The sequence below is a fragment of the Mustela putorius genome, unplaced genomic scaffold, assembly GCF_011764305.1.
Source record: "Mustela putorius furo isolate JIRA1106 unplaced genomic scaffold, ASM1176430v1.1 tig00003901_pilon_pilon_pilon, whole genome shotgun sequence".
Lineage (NCBI taxonomy): Eukaryota > Metazoa > Chordata > Mammalia > Carnivora > Mustelidae > Mustela > Mustela putorius.
Window position 1 is genome coordinate 8,263,610 of NW_025422049.1, and position 14,579 is coordinate 8,278,188.

General features: G+C 50.2%; 1 protein-coding gene and 1 non-coding gene across 12 annotated transcripts in view; both read left to right on the top strand.

The window, feature by feature from the left end:
• The window catches only part of SEPTIN6 (septin 6), a 60,438-nt gene extending 46,585 nt beyond the window's left edge, over window positions 1-13,853 (top strand). For 6 of the 11 annotated variants that reach the window (XM_004762079.3, XM_045068238.1, XM_004762082.3 and 3 more), the window contains 4 exons: window positions 3,041-3,173; window positions 4,638-4,828; window positions 6,518-6,578; window positions 9,582-10,279. In XM_004762079.3, coding sequence (XP_004762136.1) covers window positions 3,041-3,173; window positions 4,638-4,828; window positions 6,518-6,578; window positions 9,582-9,641 — 445 coding nt within the window. In that variant the 3' untranslated portion in view covers window positions 9,642-10,279. Of the gene's footprint in view, window positions 1-3,040; window positions 3,174-4,637; window positions 4,829-6,517; window positions 6,579-9,581; window positions 10,280-10,784; window positions 12,685-12,886 lie in introns of those variants that run through there. The other 5 variants (XM_045068237.1, XM_013061236.2, XM_013061235.2 and 2 more) reach the window with 5 other exon arrangements.
• On the top strand, window positions 12,232-12,336 carry LOC123388582. Its single transcript, XR_006603057.1, has one exon. It is a non-coding gene; the product is annotated as a small nucleolar RNA U13 (small nucleolar RNA).
• Window positions 13,854-14,579: the final 726 nt, after the last annotated feature.

Consider the following 14,579-nt stretch of genomic DNA (forward strand, 5'->3'; position numbering starts at 1 on the left):
CCACCCTGTGACTGTGGAAGGCTTGCCCCGGACCCTGCCTATGGGCCCGCTTGCTTCTTTGGACTCAGGCTGCCCCGCCAGATTTCTGAGCTGCTCCGTCCCCTCCTTCCCCTTGTCAAGCCCAGATGACGGGACCGGGTAGCAGTCATTGCGCACTTGTCGATGACCTTCATGCTCTTCAGGCACTGTCCTTAGTGTCTGCGTTCAAGGGCAAGGTTTTTTCCGACCGTGGGATGTTGATAATCTCTGACATACTTCTCAAATCAGAATCTGAGATGCTTTCAGACAAGAGGAATGTTTCTTTCTTTCTTTATTTTTTTTCTTCAAGAGGCATGTTTCTGAAAGTGGTTTCCTATGCCGACAGCAGCCATCTGATCTGTCTGCATGATGTGTGACATAAGTCCCACACTGGAAATCACGATGGGATGTCCTTTATTTTACAGCTCAGTCCCCTCTTAGGAAGTGTCGGGCCTCAATTAGGAAGTGAGGGGGGTGCTTGTGGGTCCAGGTTTTCAGATGGTCCCTGAGATCCCACAGTACCTGTTCCCAGCATGAAGTCGGCCTAGGGGCAGAGCGTGGCCAGTCCTGCAGGGAGGCTTGGTTCCGAAGGAGTGGACTCGCTCCCCTTCGGGGACAGGGGCGGCTGGAGCTCCTGGGGATGGGGGAAGTTGTGCTCGCCTCTCTGGTGGGTACTCCCTCAGTTTTCCCTCTCCCTTCCTACAGCTTTATCTTTTTTTAAGATTTATTTCTGTATTTATCAGAGAGAGAGGGAGCACAAACGGCGTGGAGGGAAGGGGCAGAGGGAGAAGCAGGCTCTGCACTGAGCAGGGAGGGTGACGCGGGACTCCATCCCAGGACCCCAGGATCATGACCTGAACTGAAGGCAGACGTTTCACTGACTGAGTCACCCAGGCACCCCTCTCCCACAGCTTTAATCTGCTGCTGTGTGCCCCAGCCTGCTCATTCAGTCGTTCAGTATTCCTCCCCACCGCTGCTTTCCCGAAATTCTCTCTGCCTTTGGCTTCCCTCACACTGGCCGGGCAGGGTCGGGTCCTTCTCTCCACTTCTTCCTCTGGGCCACACTGGCAGGCACCTTTTCTTCAGCTCACTTTAAATGTTGGGGTACCCCAGGGTTCCTTCCTAGGGCCTCTGCTCTTGCCCCTCCTTCTCTTGGCAGCAAGTTCTTTTTACCATCAGCCCTTCTTACTGCTTAGAAAGAGATGACTCCCATGCCGGAATCGTACTTTTGAGCCCCAAACTCATTGCTCCAACTGCCAACCAGATAGTCTGACTTGGACGCCCCATGGAGGACATACCCCCAAGTGCAGGGGTCTAAACTTCACTCCGTCTTGTCCCCTCGTAAACACACCCCTTTCCCAGGGTTCCTTGCTGCACTTCCTGGGTCCACTGTCCACCTAGTTGCCTGAGCCAAAAAACTCAAATTATTCTAACGTCCTTCTGCTTCCCTCACTGTCCTGTAGGTTCCCTCAAATCTGGATTTAAAAAAAAGATTTTATTTATTTATTTGACAGAGAGAGATCACAAGTAGACAGAGAGGCAGGCAGAGAGAGAGGGGGAAGCAGGCTCCTTGCCGAGCAGAGAGCCTGTCGGGGCTCGATCCCAGGACCCTGGGATCATGACCTGAGCCAAAGGCAGAGGCTTACCCCACTGAGCCACCCAGGCGCCCCCCATTGTTCCTTCTTTATCCCATTTCCTCCATCCCCACCCATCTCCTCCCAACACCCCCCGCCCAGCCCACACCTGGCAACCTTATTCTCCGTATTTTTTAGATTATGTTATGTTAGTCACCGTATAGTACATCATTAGTTTTTGATGCAGTGTTCCATGATTCATTGTATTTAAGAGTCTGGTTTTTTTGTTTGTCTGTCTCTCCTTTCTCCTTGTTCATTTGTTTTTGTTTCTTAAGTCGCACGTACAGGTGAAATCACCTGGCATTTGTCTTTCTCTGACCGACTCCTTTCACTTAGGCTTCCGCCCCCCCGCCTGCCCTCGGCTCCCTCTGTCTTGTGATACATGGCAAGATCTCATTGTTTTTTTCCGGCTTTTTTGTGGGAGTGAGCGATCCTGTCATTTCTTCTTTGGACTGTGGGGAAGCCTGTCCTTCACGCAACAGCCGGAGGGGTCTTTCTCATTTTCAAATGGTGTGAAGTCAGTCCTCCTGCTTGAAACCCTGCAGTGGCTAAAAGGCCAAGTGCGCAGGGCGACCTCCAACACCTGCTCTCTCCCGCTGGACTTGGGAACCTCACCTTCCTCTGCTCCAAAGCTTCTGCGATCCTCTCCGGCCATCTTGGACCCGCCCAGCTCCCCAAGTGCATCATCGTTTCTCCACATGTGCCCTTCCACCTGCTGCCCTCTTCAGAGCATGAGCCCTCCTCTTCTTCACTAGGTTGACTCCTGTGGTTTTAAAACTGAGGCTGGGGGCAGGGAGACTTGGCCTGGGCACCTCCCAGTAGACCGACCGTGAGTTCCTTGGTGGTGGGCCCAGTGGCTGTTGGCTCTAGATGCTGAATGACTAGCATAGCGTCACTTGAGCCTGTGTCTAGCACACGGTGGAGTCTCACCACATGTTTTTTTGAAATATTCTACTAATGTGGTCCATTTCGGAGCCAGGACATGGGAGCCAGGTGCAGAGGAAAGACCCAGATTAAGAGACCAGAGACCCGGCTTCTGGTTCCTGCCTTGCCTCTATCTAGCCATGTGGCCTTGAGCAAATCGCCTCACCTCTCTGGTCCTCTTTCCTCACCTGGGTCACCGGGTCAGAGAAACAGATGCTCGGAGTCACTTTTAGTTCCAAGTGTCTTGTCAGTTCCCCAGGGCTACCTCAGCCCCCTCGAGCAGCCCATGACCCTGCGGGTCACACGCCAAGCCAGCTGCCTGCAGCTTTATGGTTCTGTCTTTGCACCTCTCCCAGAATGGGGGAAAGGGGGGGTGGGGGGACCCAGGGAGGATCACTGGGGCCAGTTTTCATCGACGAAGGGCCATTCCAAAGGCAGGGGAATTAACCTGACCATATTCGCAGCTTACAGGAGACATATGAGGCCAAAAGGAATGAGTTCCTGGGGGAGCTCCAGAAAAAAGAAGAGGAGATGAGACAGATGTTTGTCCAGAGAGTCAAAGAGAAAGAAGCTGAACTTAAAGAGGCTGAGAAAGAGGTAAATGTGACCCTGACTGCCCAACAGACAGGAAGAGGGGGCTCAGCTTGGATTCAGTAGAGGCTTCTGCCACAAGGACACAGCCGGCAGGAGTCTCGAAGCTTCCAGGCAGGAATAGGGCCCGGCATCAGCAACCCTGCCTTGACTGGCACCGAGGATGCTGTGAGATCTGTGTCTTCTTGATCCCTCATTCCCCAAGGCTGGGATGTGTTCTCATTCTGTGTCCCTTAATTCTCTAGAGCCTCGCACTCCCATAGCCACTAACCACGTGTGGCTGTTTACACTTAAATGGACTAAAATGAAATAAAATGTACAACTCAGTTTCTCAGTCGCATTAACCCTGTTTCAAATGCTCAGTCCTCCTGTAGTGGTGGCTACCATATTGGAGAGCCCAGCTATGAACATGTCCATCACCACAGAAAGTTCTATGCGGCAGTGCTGCTCAAGAGTCAAGGGAAAAGTCCATGGCATGGATATTGATTTGTTTTTCAGTTTCACTTTTTCAAAAGCAAAATGCCACCTGGTACATTGGAGGAGACACGAGGGGTTCTCAAAGATAAATGAGTGAAAGGCCAGTGAATGAAAGCCAGGTTAGAGCAAACAGATGGCCACAGCTTCCACCACTGTACCCCAGGGGACGAGTAAAAGCCGATCTGTTCAGCCAGCCTGTCATCCATCTCCCCTTACTAAGTGACAGTCCCAAACACTTGTAGGACCCGGAGACTTGTCCTCCTCTGTGGTGTGATTTGATTGCTATGGAATCCTAAATTCTCTCCAGAACCCTCAAAAGAAAGTGAGGTTATACTTGGTATTCAGGGGACTTGATCACGTTCTGGTTTGTTAGCGCAGTGGCATGCCAGAATGTTCTTACCGTTCTCCTTCGGGTGTCTGGGTTCTATCTAGGGCTAGCTGAGTCTCCCCTTGGTCAAAGCTGAGGTCTCTGCATTCATTCCATTTTATAAAATCCTTTCATCTCCTTCCATGTCTGAGGACAAGTATTTTCTTTGGCCAGCTTCGGCACTGCTGAAGTTTTTCCTGCAACCCATGGTGATCCTCCTTGACCAGAGGGAGTAAGGAAAGGCAGAGGCCCCCTCTCATATTGGGCCATCTTGTCATATAATCCTCTGAAGTATGGATTAACCTTGGGCAAATTCCTTCACTTCTCTGCCCAGTTTCCTCATAAAATACAAATAACACCAGAACGGTTCTTAATACTAATTTTTAATTAATAGACATTAATAACAGTCCCCTGACCACATTCAAGAGCAGAGACATGGAGATGAGGTGGCAGGGGAGGGACCTACCGCAGACACCATGCCCTCTGGTGCCATCACAGCAATCCCTGGCAGAAATGTCTCCTCAGGTCCCCGCCGGTGCCGCCGGTCCCCACCTGCCCTGGACTTGGCTCCATGAGGAGCCGCTCCCAGGGGGCCTCTCCTCAGACCCCCTGTGCTTCCCTGCCAGCTGCACGAGAAGTTTGACCGTCTAAAGAAGCTACACCAGGATGAGAAGAAGAAGCTGGAGGATAAGAAGAAGTCCCTGGACGATGAAGTGAACGCCTTCAAACAGAGAAAGACAGCGGCCGAGCTGCTCCAGTCCCAGGGCTCCCAAGCTGGAGGCTCACAGACTCTGAAAAGGGACAAAGAGAAGAAAAAGTAAGTGGTGGGCTGCTCGGGGCTGTAGCTTCTCTCTCCTCCTGCTCATCCCCTCAGCACAGGGCCCGGAGACTGGGCAGGGGGTGAGGGCTGTGGGCTGACAGGTGCATTTTGCGTTTGAGTCCCTATCACTGGTCTCCGTGTCCCCTGAGTTGGGGAACTGAGAGTAGGGGCGGGCTGTGGTCCCAGGGGCCCCAGCCCCTCTGCTCAGCTGGGTGGGAAAGCCCGGCAAGGTCCAGGGAGCAGGGGAAGGAGGGACCCAAGTGGGGCAAACGGAGCATGGGAGGGGAGAAAGAAAGGAGGAAACCCTGAGATCTGCAGAATTGCAAGGAACAGGTGAAGGAAGAGGAGCACTCAGAGGGCAGAGGAGAGAGCCCGCCTTAGCAAAAGCCCCCAGGCACCCTCTTTCTCCCCAAGAGCTTGGTGCCAATGTGGCTTATGGGCCTGCTTGTTCATCCCGTGTCTGAGGCATTCACCTCCCCATGCCTCTAGCCCCCCGACCCGCTTCTCACTTAGCCGCAGCCCGCAGTTTAACTGCTTTTACTGAAGGCTGCAGCCCAGTCCAGGTCTCCCAGTTTGTGCCATCCCTCCCTCTTGGCCACATCATTGTCGGGTGGTGAGTACTTGGTGGGGAGCCCCCAGGTGCTAGTAGACTCCATGTGCCCCAACCTCAAGCTGGCAGTGACTATAGAGTCTGTCCGTCCCCCTGGTACTTGATAAGGCAGGACAGCATGGGCTCCTGCTCCCGTGCGGGCCCATAACCCTGAGCTGCCTTGTGGCTTTGCTGGCCTGAGCTCCCCATTCGGCATCCTGGAGCCAGAGGAGAGGAAAGGATTCCCAGTGGGACTTATCCAGGGGTCCTCTATGCTGTAGTTGCTTGCACAGTGTGACACAATGTGACACAGTGTGAGGAAGCCCTCACGGGGAGTCCTGGGCCACGTCCTTACCAAAGGGACCCCAGGATCTAAAAGGTGTCCACGATCTTTACCTTCTGTTCTTAGCGACTTATTCTTGCCTCAACTGATCACTTAGGAATAAAACAGTGGCTTCGGCACAACAGTGAAGTAGTTACTATCTGAACACACCCAGTGCCCCAATCCAGTTATTCAAAACTATAATTTGAACATTGTCACCCATGAGCCCAGAAATTTGTGTTACTGAGTCCCCAGACTCTGTGTCAGATTCACGGACTAATGAACTTGTTTTGGTGTTACCTGATGGACAAAGTTTAACTAGCCAGAAAAAAGCGTCTTTGGACACGCTGTCTATGAACTGATCTGGGATTGTGTGTGAGTCACACCAGCAAGAATGGGTTCCTATTTTTAAGATTGGGAAAAACTAAATCTGTCCTCCAGCTCTAACCTCACAGCCTGACACTAAACTGACACTAAACTGTAAATATTTCCTATTCCGACGCTCACTTGAAGTTCCTCCCAGACCAGGCGCTCCCTCCTAGTGGTCTCACGTGGACAGATCCCCCCTCTCCCGCTCCAGGCAGAAGACCCTCCATAGCGGGACATGTCTTCTCCAGAGGTTAAGAAAGAGTGCCCATGATTCAGGGGTCCGTACCCACCACCCTCCCTCTCCCCCAACCCCACTCTTCCTCATTTCCTTTGATCGCTAACCCTTCATTGTTTGCGTCAACTCATAAAATTGGATTTGTCCTCAAGCTCACTCTCTCTTCATCAGCTCTTACTGTTTTACAGTTAACTCTGCTGTTTGCCGCATGCTGCATGAGACCCAGGTCCTGGTAAGCTTTATTAACTCTCAGTAGAACTGGCGGTGGCTTCTAGAACACATCTCCCCAAATCCCTCTCTCCACTCAACACGCATACTCAGTCACCAAAAAGCTGCTTCACGGTCCTAGCTCTTGTGACTGACAGCATTAAGCAACAGTTTGCTGTAGTCTCCAGGGTACGTGTGGAATGTTGGCCTGCATGGGGACAAGCGGAGTGTTTTCAGACTTGCCGCTGCGACGGCTGGGTAGCCTAGGTGGATTCTGTGACGGGTAGCTGAGGTGTCAATTGTAGCTGTTTCTTTCTCTTAAAAATGCCCTTAATCATCACTTTCAGAATTAACTAATGGGTAGTGATGAGGGAGATTAATGGGCTCGCTGGTCTGTCCTGTAATGTCAGGGTTGACATTGAACCCCAGGTTTGGGACTGTTCCAAGTCAACAGAAACTTGCTTCTCTGTTTCCCTCTGGTGGCCGTTTCTTATCCAAGGGGTTCAAGTTCTCAAATTTGCCTTTGGCTCTGTGCCCACCCCCCTCCCAAAAAAACCCATAATAAAAATGGAAGAAAATGAGGTTTAAGATATTATAGAGATTTCCTTACATGTCATTCTATAAAGACCAGCTGCCTGAACTCCTTCGATAAGAAGGCAAGTAGGCAAACTTTGGCAGCATGGATTCCTGAGGGCTGGTATGTCTGTGGAGTGAATACAGTCCTTGGCATCATGTAGTTTATAAGTTAATTATAGCAATGGTTAAGCACCTTTTATCTATTCTTCTAGACTCTGTGAGTAGCAAGGGAACATAAGTATATGTTTCACAGAATTAGGCATACTGCTATTTTGTTAAACTTGGCCATAGAAGCTTCCAGACAAGAACAAGAGAAGAGAGTATAATGTAACCCTGTGTGTCCACAGCCCGGTCCCCCCAAAACTCCCCAGATATGGCCAATGCCATCTCATCTGTTAATCCCAAACCTGCTGGATTCCTGTAAAGCAAAAGCCATATCATTTATCTGTCAGTACTTATGCAGGGGTCTCTAAGAGATGATGACTCTTTAAAAAAAAAACCCATAACCACAACGCCACTGTTACCACACCTACAAAATGCACAATTTGTTACCATCACATTCTAGCCAGTGTTCCGAATACCCCAGCTGTCTCATAAACGCCTTCTGCATTTGGCTTGTCTGGATCACGGAATGTAAACTATCAAGAAGGCTTCTCCCCACAATGTAGTTTATGATTTAAATGGACAGCCTGCTGTTATTCGCCAAATCCGTGGCTGGCAGTATCGGTCTGGGGACTTCAGGCAGCTGGCAAGACATTCTAATTTCAAGCAGATCTCCAGGAGGAAGTCCCCAGAGGCTTCTGAAACACAAGGCCCCTGAAATTTGGCCAAAGGAAACAACCCTAAAAGAATAATGCAATAATTTATTGTCTGGCTTAAAGGCAAGTCTTGGAGCCCCTATTAGTTGATGGGTATGAAGCTGCAGATCTCCATTTGGGAAGACTTAGAATTCCTAGAGCGTCTGTGACTGCTGTGGCTCTCATGCCTCCAGCAAAGTGTCTGACGCCTCTAGGGGCTCTGCGTATTTGCCTCCCTGTTTTCAGGGAGGACCGCAGCAAAGACGAATCCTGGTGGGTTAGACTTTGGTTGACTTTGGTTGCAGTGCCCAGGGCCTGACACAGTTTGGTTCATGTTTTCCTGGGTAAATCATTGTTAGTAGCCATTACGAAAATGAATTCTGGCAAAACTATAATTAAAGCCATGCTGTGCAAGTGAGAGACAGTTGGCAACCAGTGGGAACAGCCCACCCTAACCCCACGTAGATCAGCTTTTCCTGGCAGGCTTCTCCCCAGCAGACTGCGAGGACAGTCCCAAACCAAGTAAGGGTGGGGGGCTGGGCTCCAGGGCATCTGAAAGCCACAAGGGCAGCCTGTCCCCTCCTCCAAAGCCCTCATTCGAGGGGCAGATCACAAAGGCCACCCCTCATTAACTGCAGCACGGGCAAGGGGAGGCTCGCTGTTCCTCCCTGGTTTTGAAATGTCTGGAGGCTCTAGGGGCCCACAGTCTGCACTTGCAAGAGATATTCCTCTGGGACCCCTACACAGTTGCCCATACTGTTATCTCAATGGTTTCTGGCCCCTTGGCCCGTGGGGTGTGTGTGTGTGTGTGTGTGTGCGCGCACACACAGGATGTGGACAGGATACACGTACCAAAATATGTCCGCCCGCCCACACTGCCCCGAGCATAGGCCGTCGCCATGTTGTTTAGGTCTCTCCTCCCCCGGGAAGTAGACAAAGACTAGAATAAGGGGTGAGCATTTGTGTGGCATTTTAATACTTTCCAAAGCGTTTCTCCAGACGACATATTATTTTCCCCTTGCAACAATCCTGTGAGGCAGAGAAGAAAAGAATAGTCTTTAGTTTGCAAGACAAATGGATGAAGGAGTGGGGAATTTCAGAGGCTTACTGAGGCTCCCAAAATAGTGGCAGGTAGTGTGGTCTGGACCCTACTGCACACCCCTCAACCATCTCCAGATACTTCCCAGTCCTGCCTCAGGGTACCAGTTAGTTAAGTGGGGCTGCTCCAGAGTCTACCTGAGGAGAAACCTCCACCCCCTCTACTTTCCCTGTGGGACAAGGCAAGCCGTGGCCAAGAGCCTGGCACTCTGCCCAGTGGCCTGAGGCCCCCTGGTTGGAGATTTGCTGACTGGACTCCTGTACAGTGTCTTGGGGCAGGGCATCAGGGCCTAGTAATTAAGAAGAGAGAAAGTATTCTTTGGCTGTTGGTAATTATTTTGCTTAGCTAAAGCCACTCTCCTGTCACTCTGAGAGGTATGGGGGTATGTGAGAGAGAGAGCATGTTTCCAGGAGCCAATGCAATAAGACCTTATTCTAACATAGCTATATCCTAATTTATCCATTAGCCATCACGACAATTTCCTTCTAACCTTTTGTTGTTGTTGTTGTACATTAATCCATCCATTCATTAACCCAACTTCTCTTTTCATTTTCAGTTTGGGCTTCCTGTAGACGCCCTTTTCCTGCGCAACAGAGCTGGGCCTCCCTTTCTCTAATCTCCTCTTAACACGCCTGAGGGGGCACACAACCCATGCCCTCCCCCCTTTTCCTGCCAAAGTTTAGAGAAGCCTGGGAGTCTGAGGATGGTGTCTGGCCTCTGGTCAAGAAGCCAGCGGTCACGTGGCTTGGAAGTGGAGATGCCTCCTGCATCCCAGTCCCTGCCCCTCCCCACCACCGCCAGCCACTCCCCCGCCATCTTTGCCAGACTAGAACATGTTCGAGGGTCCCATCTCCTACTCTCCACCACCAGCTTCCCTGTTCGAATTCTGATTGCTGCTTGTTTCCCTGAAGTATTTGCCTCCACCGTGGCTGCATAAGCGCCAGTGAGTCCCAGTTAGTCCCCACGCACTGGGCTTCCCTGACCCCCTCCTAACCCCCAACAGGAGCCATGGCCCCTTCTCAGAGAGCTCCAAAAGGAGATCCTCTGGTGCCTTTTTCTTCAGGCCTCTCAGCCCCGCCTTTTCCAGTTTTGAGTTGCTCCAAGTAAGTTGTACTCAAGTTGTGTTAAAAATCCAGAACCAAGTCCTTTCCAGAAAACATGACTGCTGAAGAAAAGAACATAAATCTCTGCTCTCTCTAATTCCAGATAACCCACAAATGCAGAAGGGAGAATAAACCTGAATGTTATTATCAACCTAGTGTCTTCAATGATAGACTTCTGGAATTCTGAGGTGTCTCAGTATCTCCGTTCTACTCAGGCAGGCCTAGTTGCAGGTTCATGCTGGAAACTGCCAGACTGCAAGGTCAAAGAAGCAATGTTTTCAGCTTTGCTCTGATGCGTCTTCCAGTCTTTAGTTGGTGCATAGGATGAATTTTAACCTGTGTCTCCCCCCCACCCACCCATAAGAAGAGGCGAGACTGTCTGCTGGGGAGGAGAGAAGAGGGGTTCTGTCTGGGAAGGTCCCTAACTTTATCTGGATGTGATATTTAAAATGTAGTTCAGCCCCAATTTTTATAATGGGCCTATGGGATAGTGGCTTTGGGAACCCCTTTGAAGTAGAGAGCCCTCCACTGTCAGGGCCACAAGGTACAGCATCCTTTGGTGTTTGTCCAGTGAGAGAGGAAGCAAGAGACCGAGCTGAAGGTCACGTGGCAATAATGTGTGGCTAATGCGCCGTTTCTCTGCCCTTCCTTTGCAGTAATCCATGGCTGTGTACTGAATAGTATTCCCCGCTACAGCTGGACTGGACTCCATTTAGCCTTTTAAGCCAAGGTTCCTATTTTAACTGACAGCTTTCCTTTGGGGGAAGGGGCAGACAGTACCCCCCACCCCCCACCCCCCACCCCCACCCCAGCCACGGACTTCCACCTCTCCTTCTGAGTTCTGCCTCCGAGTCCGCTGGCAATGATCATGACCTTCTTCTTCTTTACTTTTTTTTTTTTTAAGGGTTTTTTTGAGGGGGAGGGTATCACATTTCCCCCCCCCCCCCAAAACACATAGTAAAACCAGGCTATGCCAAATTTTCAGGGCTTTCCGAAGTGCTGAGGATGGGGAGGGGCTTTCCTCTCTTCCCTAAGAGATTGTAAATAATACAGGAAGTGAAAAGTAGAAGCAACAAGAAACGAATGTACGCACATGTTCTCTCTTCTTGTTGGCAGAGCAAGAGTGCAGTTTTTATGTGTAGTGTTGGGTGAGTCACTCATTGGTTAGTGGCCAGAGGCAAATTTGGAGTTTCTTGAGAAAAATCCAAGTCTCCTAGGGGAGGATTTTAGGAGATCCCATGCGTGGAGGTTCAAAACAAAACAAACAAAAAACGATATTCCGCCAGTAGCTCGGAGAGATCCGACATTAGGGCTGGCAGGTGTCCTTGGGAAAGGCATTGCATTTGCAGCTTTGCTGTCTTGGGGTCCAGTCTTAACAGCTCTTTCCCAAGAACCTCAAACTCAAACAACCAGCCGATCACCATTTCCCTGGGTTATCATTTGCATCACAAATGGGGGGCTTCTCATTTGCATTTGTTTACATATTAACTACTTGAGGCCTGAGGAGCTCTGAAAACTTCAAAAGTAGTAGACCCGCCAGCCAGCTTTGGGAGAACTTCAGGGACTAGGCGGGAAGGTCAGGGCCAGGGAGAAATTTTGGTTCATCAAACAGATACGACCCAAAGGAAATGGAGAGCCGGAGAAGTCGAGGGACTGGCCCGATGTCCCAGTGCTGTTCTGCGGTGGAAAGCAGGCGAAATTCAGTGTCTCCTGATCCCGCCTCCGTGTCACAAATGGATTCAGCCTGTTCCTCTCTGTTGCTGGAGACCAAGGTCTTTTGATTTTGGGAGAAAACGGATAGTTGACATCACAGGGCCTTTGAGGGTTCCCCCTACCCCCATAGGAAACTGAGGAGGGAGTGGGTGGGGGCCGGCAAAGCAGAGGACTCCAGGCCAACTTCTGAGCTGAGCGTTTCTGCTGACGGTGCCTGTTGACCAGACAACAGGTCCGCTTTTCTGGAACTCTGGACGGGGGCCCAGGCACGTGAGTGTGGAATAGGTGCCTTACAGGACCCTTGTAATCAAGGAAGTTTGGTAAAGGAAAAAATCTAACCTGCGAGGGAACAGAAGGCCTTTCTGAAGTCAACTAAAAGGATTAACATAGTTCTTTTTGTAGTTCATAAGCATGATGATTAGGGTGTTCACGCTCCTGTGTGACATGTGCCACCCTCAAACCTTGTTACGACCTCGGCACATTACCCATCTGACGTGGAAAAAAAAATGGTTCTTTTCCTGGGTAGTTTTCTCACTGTAGACGGAACCAGTTTTTTTCTTTGTAATTCGTACAATTGTTGTTGTTTTAAATACCCTTAAGTACTCTGTTAACCTCTGGTGAGACAAATCCAGTCAGTATTTTCCCAGACTGGAACGGAATGGCTTTCCTGAAAAATTCCTATATGTGATCACACACACACACACACACACACACCCCATTCCTCTTAAGCCAAGAAGTTTCCTTTTCCTCGCTGCGGTGCAAATCACTTTTGGTTTTGGTTTTAATCATTTGGCATTCACACGTGGCTTTTTTTTTTTTTTAATTAAAACAAGAAGCTTCAAACCAGTGTGTGGTGTTCTTAAAAATCTTCTCAGCAGACTTCCGGTGGTTCCGGTCTGTCGGTGACCCCCTTTCCTAACCTGTCTTCTCCTAGTATCCTCTGTGCTGCCTCCCGCGACCCACGCCCCTTGCCTGGTCTTACTCTGAATGTCCTTTCTCTTTGGCTAATTTCATGTTTTCTTTCTCTTTCTCTCTCCCTCTCCAGCTTTTTTTAATCTTGTCTTCAGCAGCTGCACTAAGTCTCCAGGAGAAGACTGCCATTATCTTGTCTCAAACCAGAAACCAACCAATCCCCTTCTCCCCTCAAACTGGGCCCGTAACACACACCACACTCCACAAGGGCTCTCCTGGCTTACATGGTATTTTAAATGGAAATGTCTTGTCCTAACCTAAGCAAGGCAGGAAAAGAATCTTCCGAGCTGGAGAACGGACCAAAGGTAACCTGAGAGAGACAGCTGCAGGACGACTCACCCAAGTGTCAGTGACTAGGACGGGAGACAGCTGTGGGTGTGGAAGCTCTGTTCCCAAGTTTCCTGGTTTTCCTTTTTAAACACCAATTCTCCAGTCCAGTGGGTTGACTGTCGACGGCCACTCGCCGGTTAAATATTTCTGAATATGGAAGAGAAAGTCAAGCGACAGTCCTCTCTTCAGCATTCACAGGCCTTCTGCAGAACTCACCCCGCCCCTGCCCCAGTAAGGGGGAAAACGGATCCATTCACCCTCAGGCGGGGAAGGGAGAGACAGGAGAGGCTTTAAGGTTAGTAAGAGCAAAACTACTCCATTCAACCCTCCAGGGCCATTTGGGGTTTTGAGAGAGGTTTCTGCTCAACCTGGGGTCTGCAAGGAGAGCTTCGTGTTAATAGATCTGCCTTGAATTCATTGGCTTAACTTGCATCAAAATACCATGTAAGCGCGCTCTTTCCTGTATATCCCTACAATCATTGCCATTCCACTGTCTGGTGTCTCCTGAGAGAGCCTCTTTGCATGTTTTCCAGAATCTCTGTGTGTTTTTCTTTCTTCTCCTTTGTTCTTTTTGCTCAAAAGTGTGACCGGTCACCGCCCCTCTGGGGCTTTCATTTGCCAGGAGAAACACCCCAAAACCAGCACTGTTTAGCTTGATACCTTTCTAATGTCCATGTCAGTTTTCAATAAAATTCAAAGAAATGCTCCAAGGCTGTGTGATCTGATCTTAAATCGTTAGGTGATGCGTCCCACCACGATTTGCCCTGGGAGGAGTGGGTAGCTGCCTTCCACGTGGGTGACTCCCAGCGGCTCAGGGAGGCAAGTGCATATATAATCTTGGCAAGCGGGCTGCCATGCCCCCATCTTGCCGTTTGGGCCTACAGTTCCCACGGGGGGGGGGCAGGAAGTCCTCCGTTTTCCTTTATTAGCATGGGTTTAACGGATGCATTGAGCTTGATTGTCACCTAGGATAAAAGGTGGAGAAAGTGGAATGCCAGATCCTGCAGAACAAGATTCTGGTGAGTATTAATTCCTGCAGGAAAAGAACTCTGCACCGCATGTCTTTCTTTCATTTATTCCTGTGATGTGAGCATCCTGGAAATTCATTGAATAGGACCATGCTTCATGACTCGGAAAGCATTCTATAGATAACAAGTAGGACTTTACGTCCTGGGTCTACCAGGGAGGGAAGCCTCCTCTTGCCCCCAGCGTTAAGGTGGGCAAGAGGGGAGAAGGGTCAGCTTTTTACAATTCTGGTTGCAGTCGAGGTGGGGTTTTCTCTCCGCGGTTTCATTTCCCGATTGGCCAGAGGCTGGAGACCCCGTGCCGGAGGAAACAACACTGTCCTGCGTTTGCGCAGCTCTCCCACTAGAGGGTAGTAGGGAGACACAGACAACACTCGCCTATGACGTCACTGAGCAGTGGCAGGCCCCTGG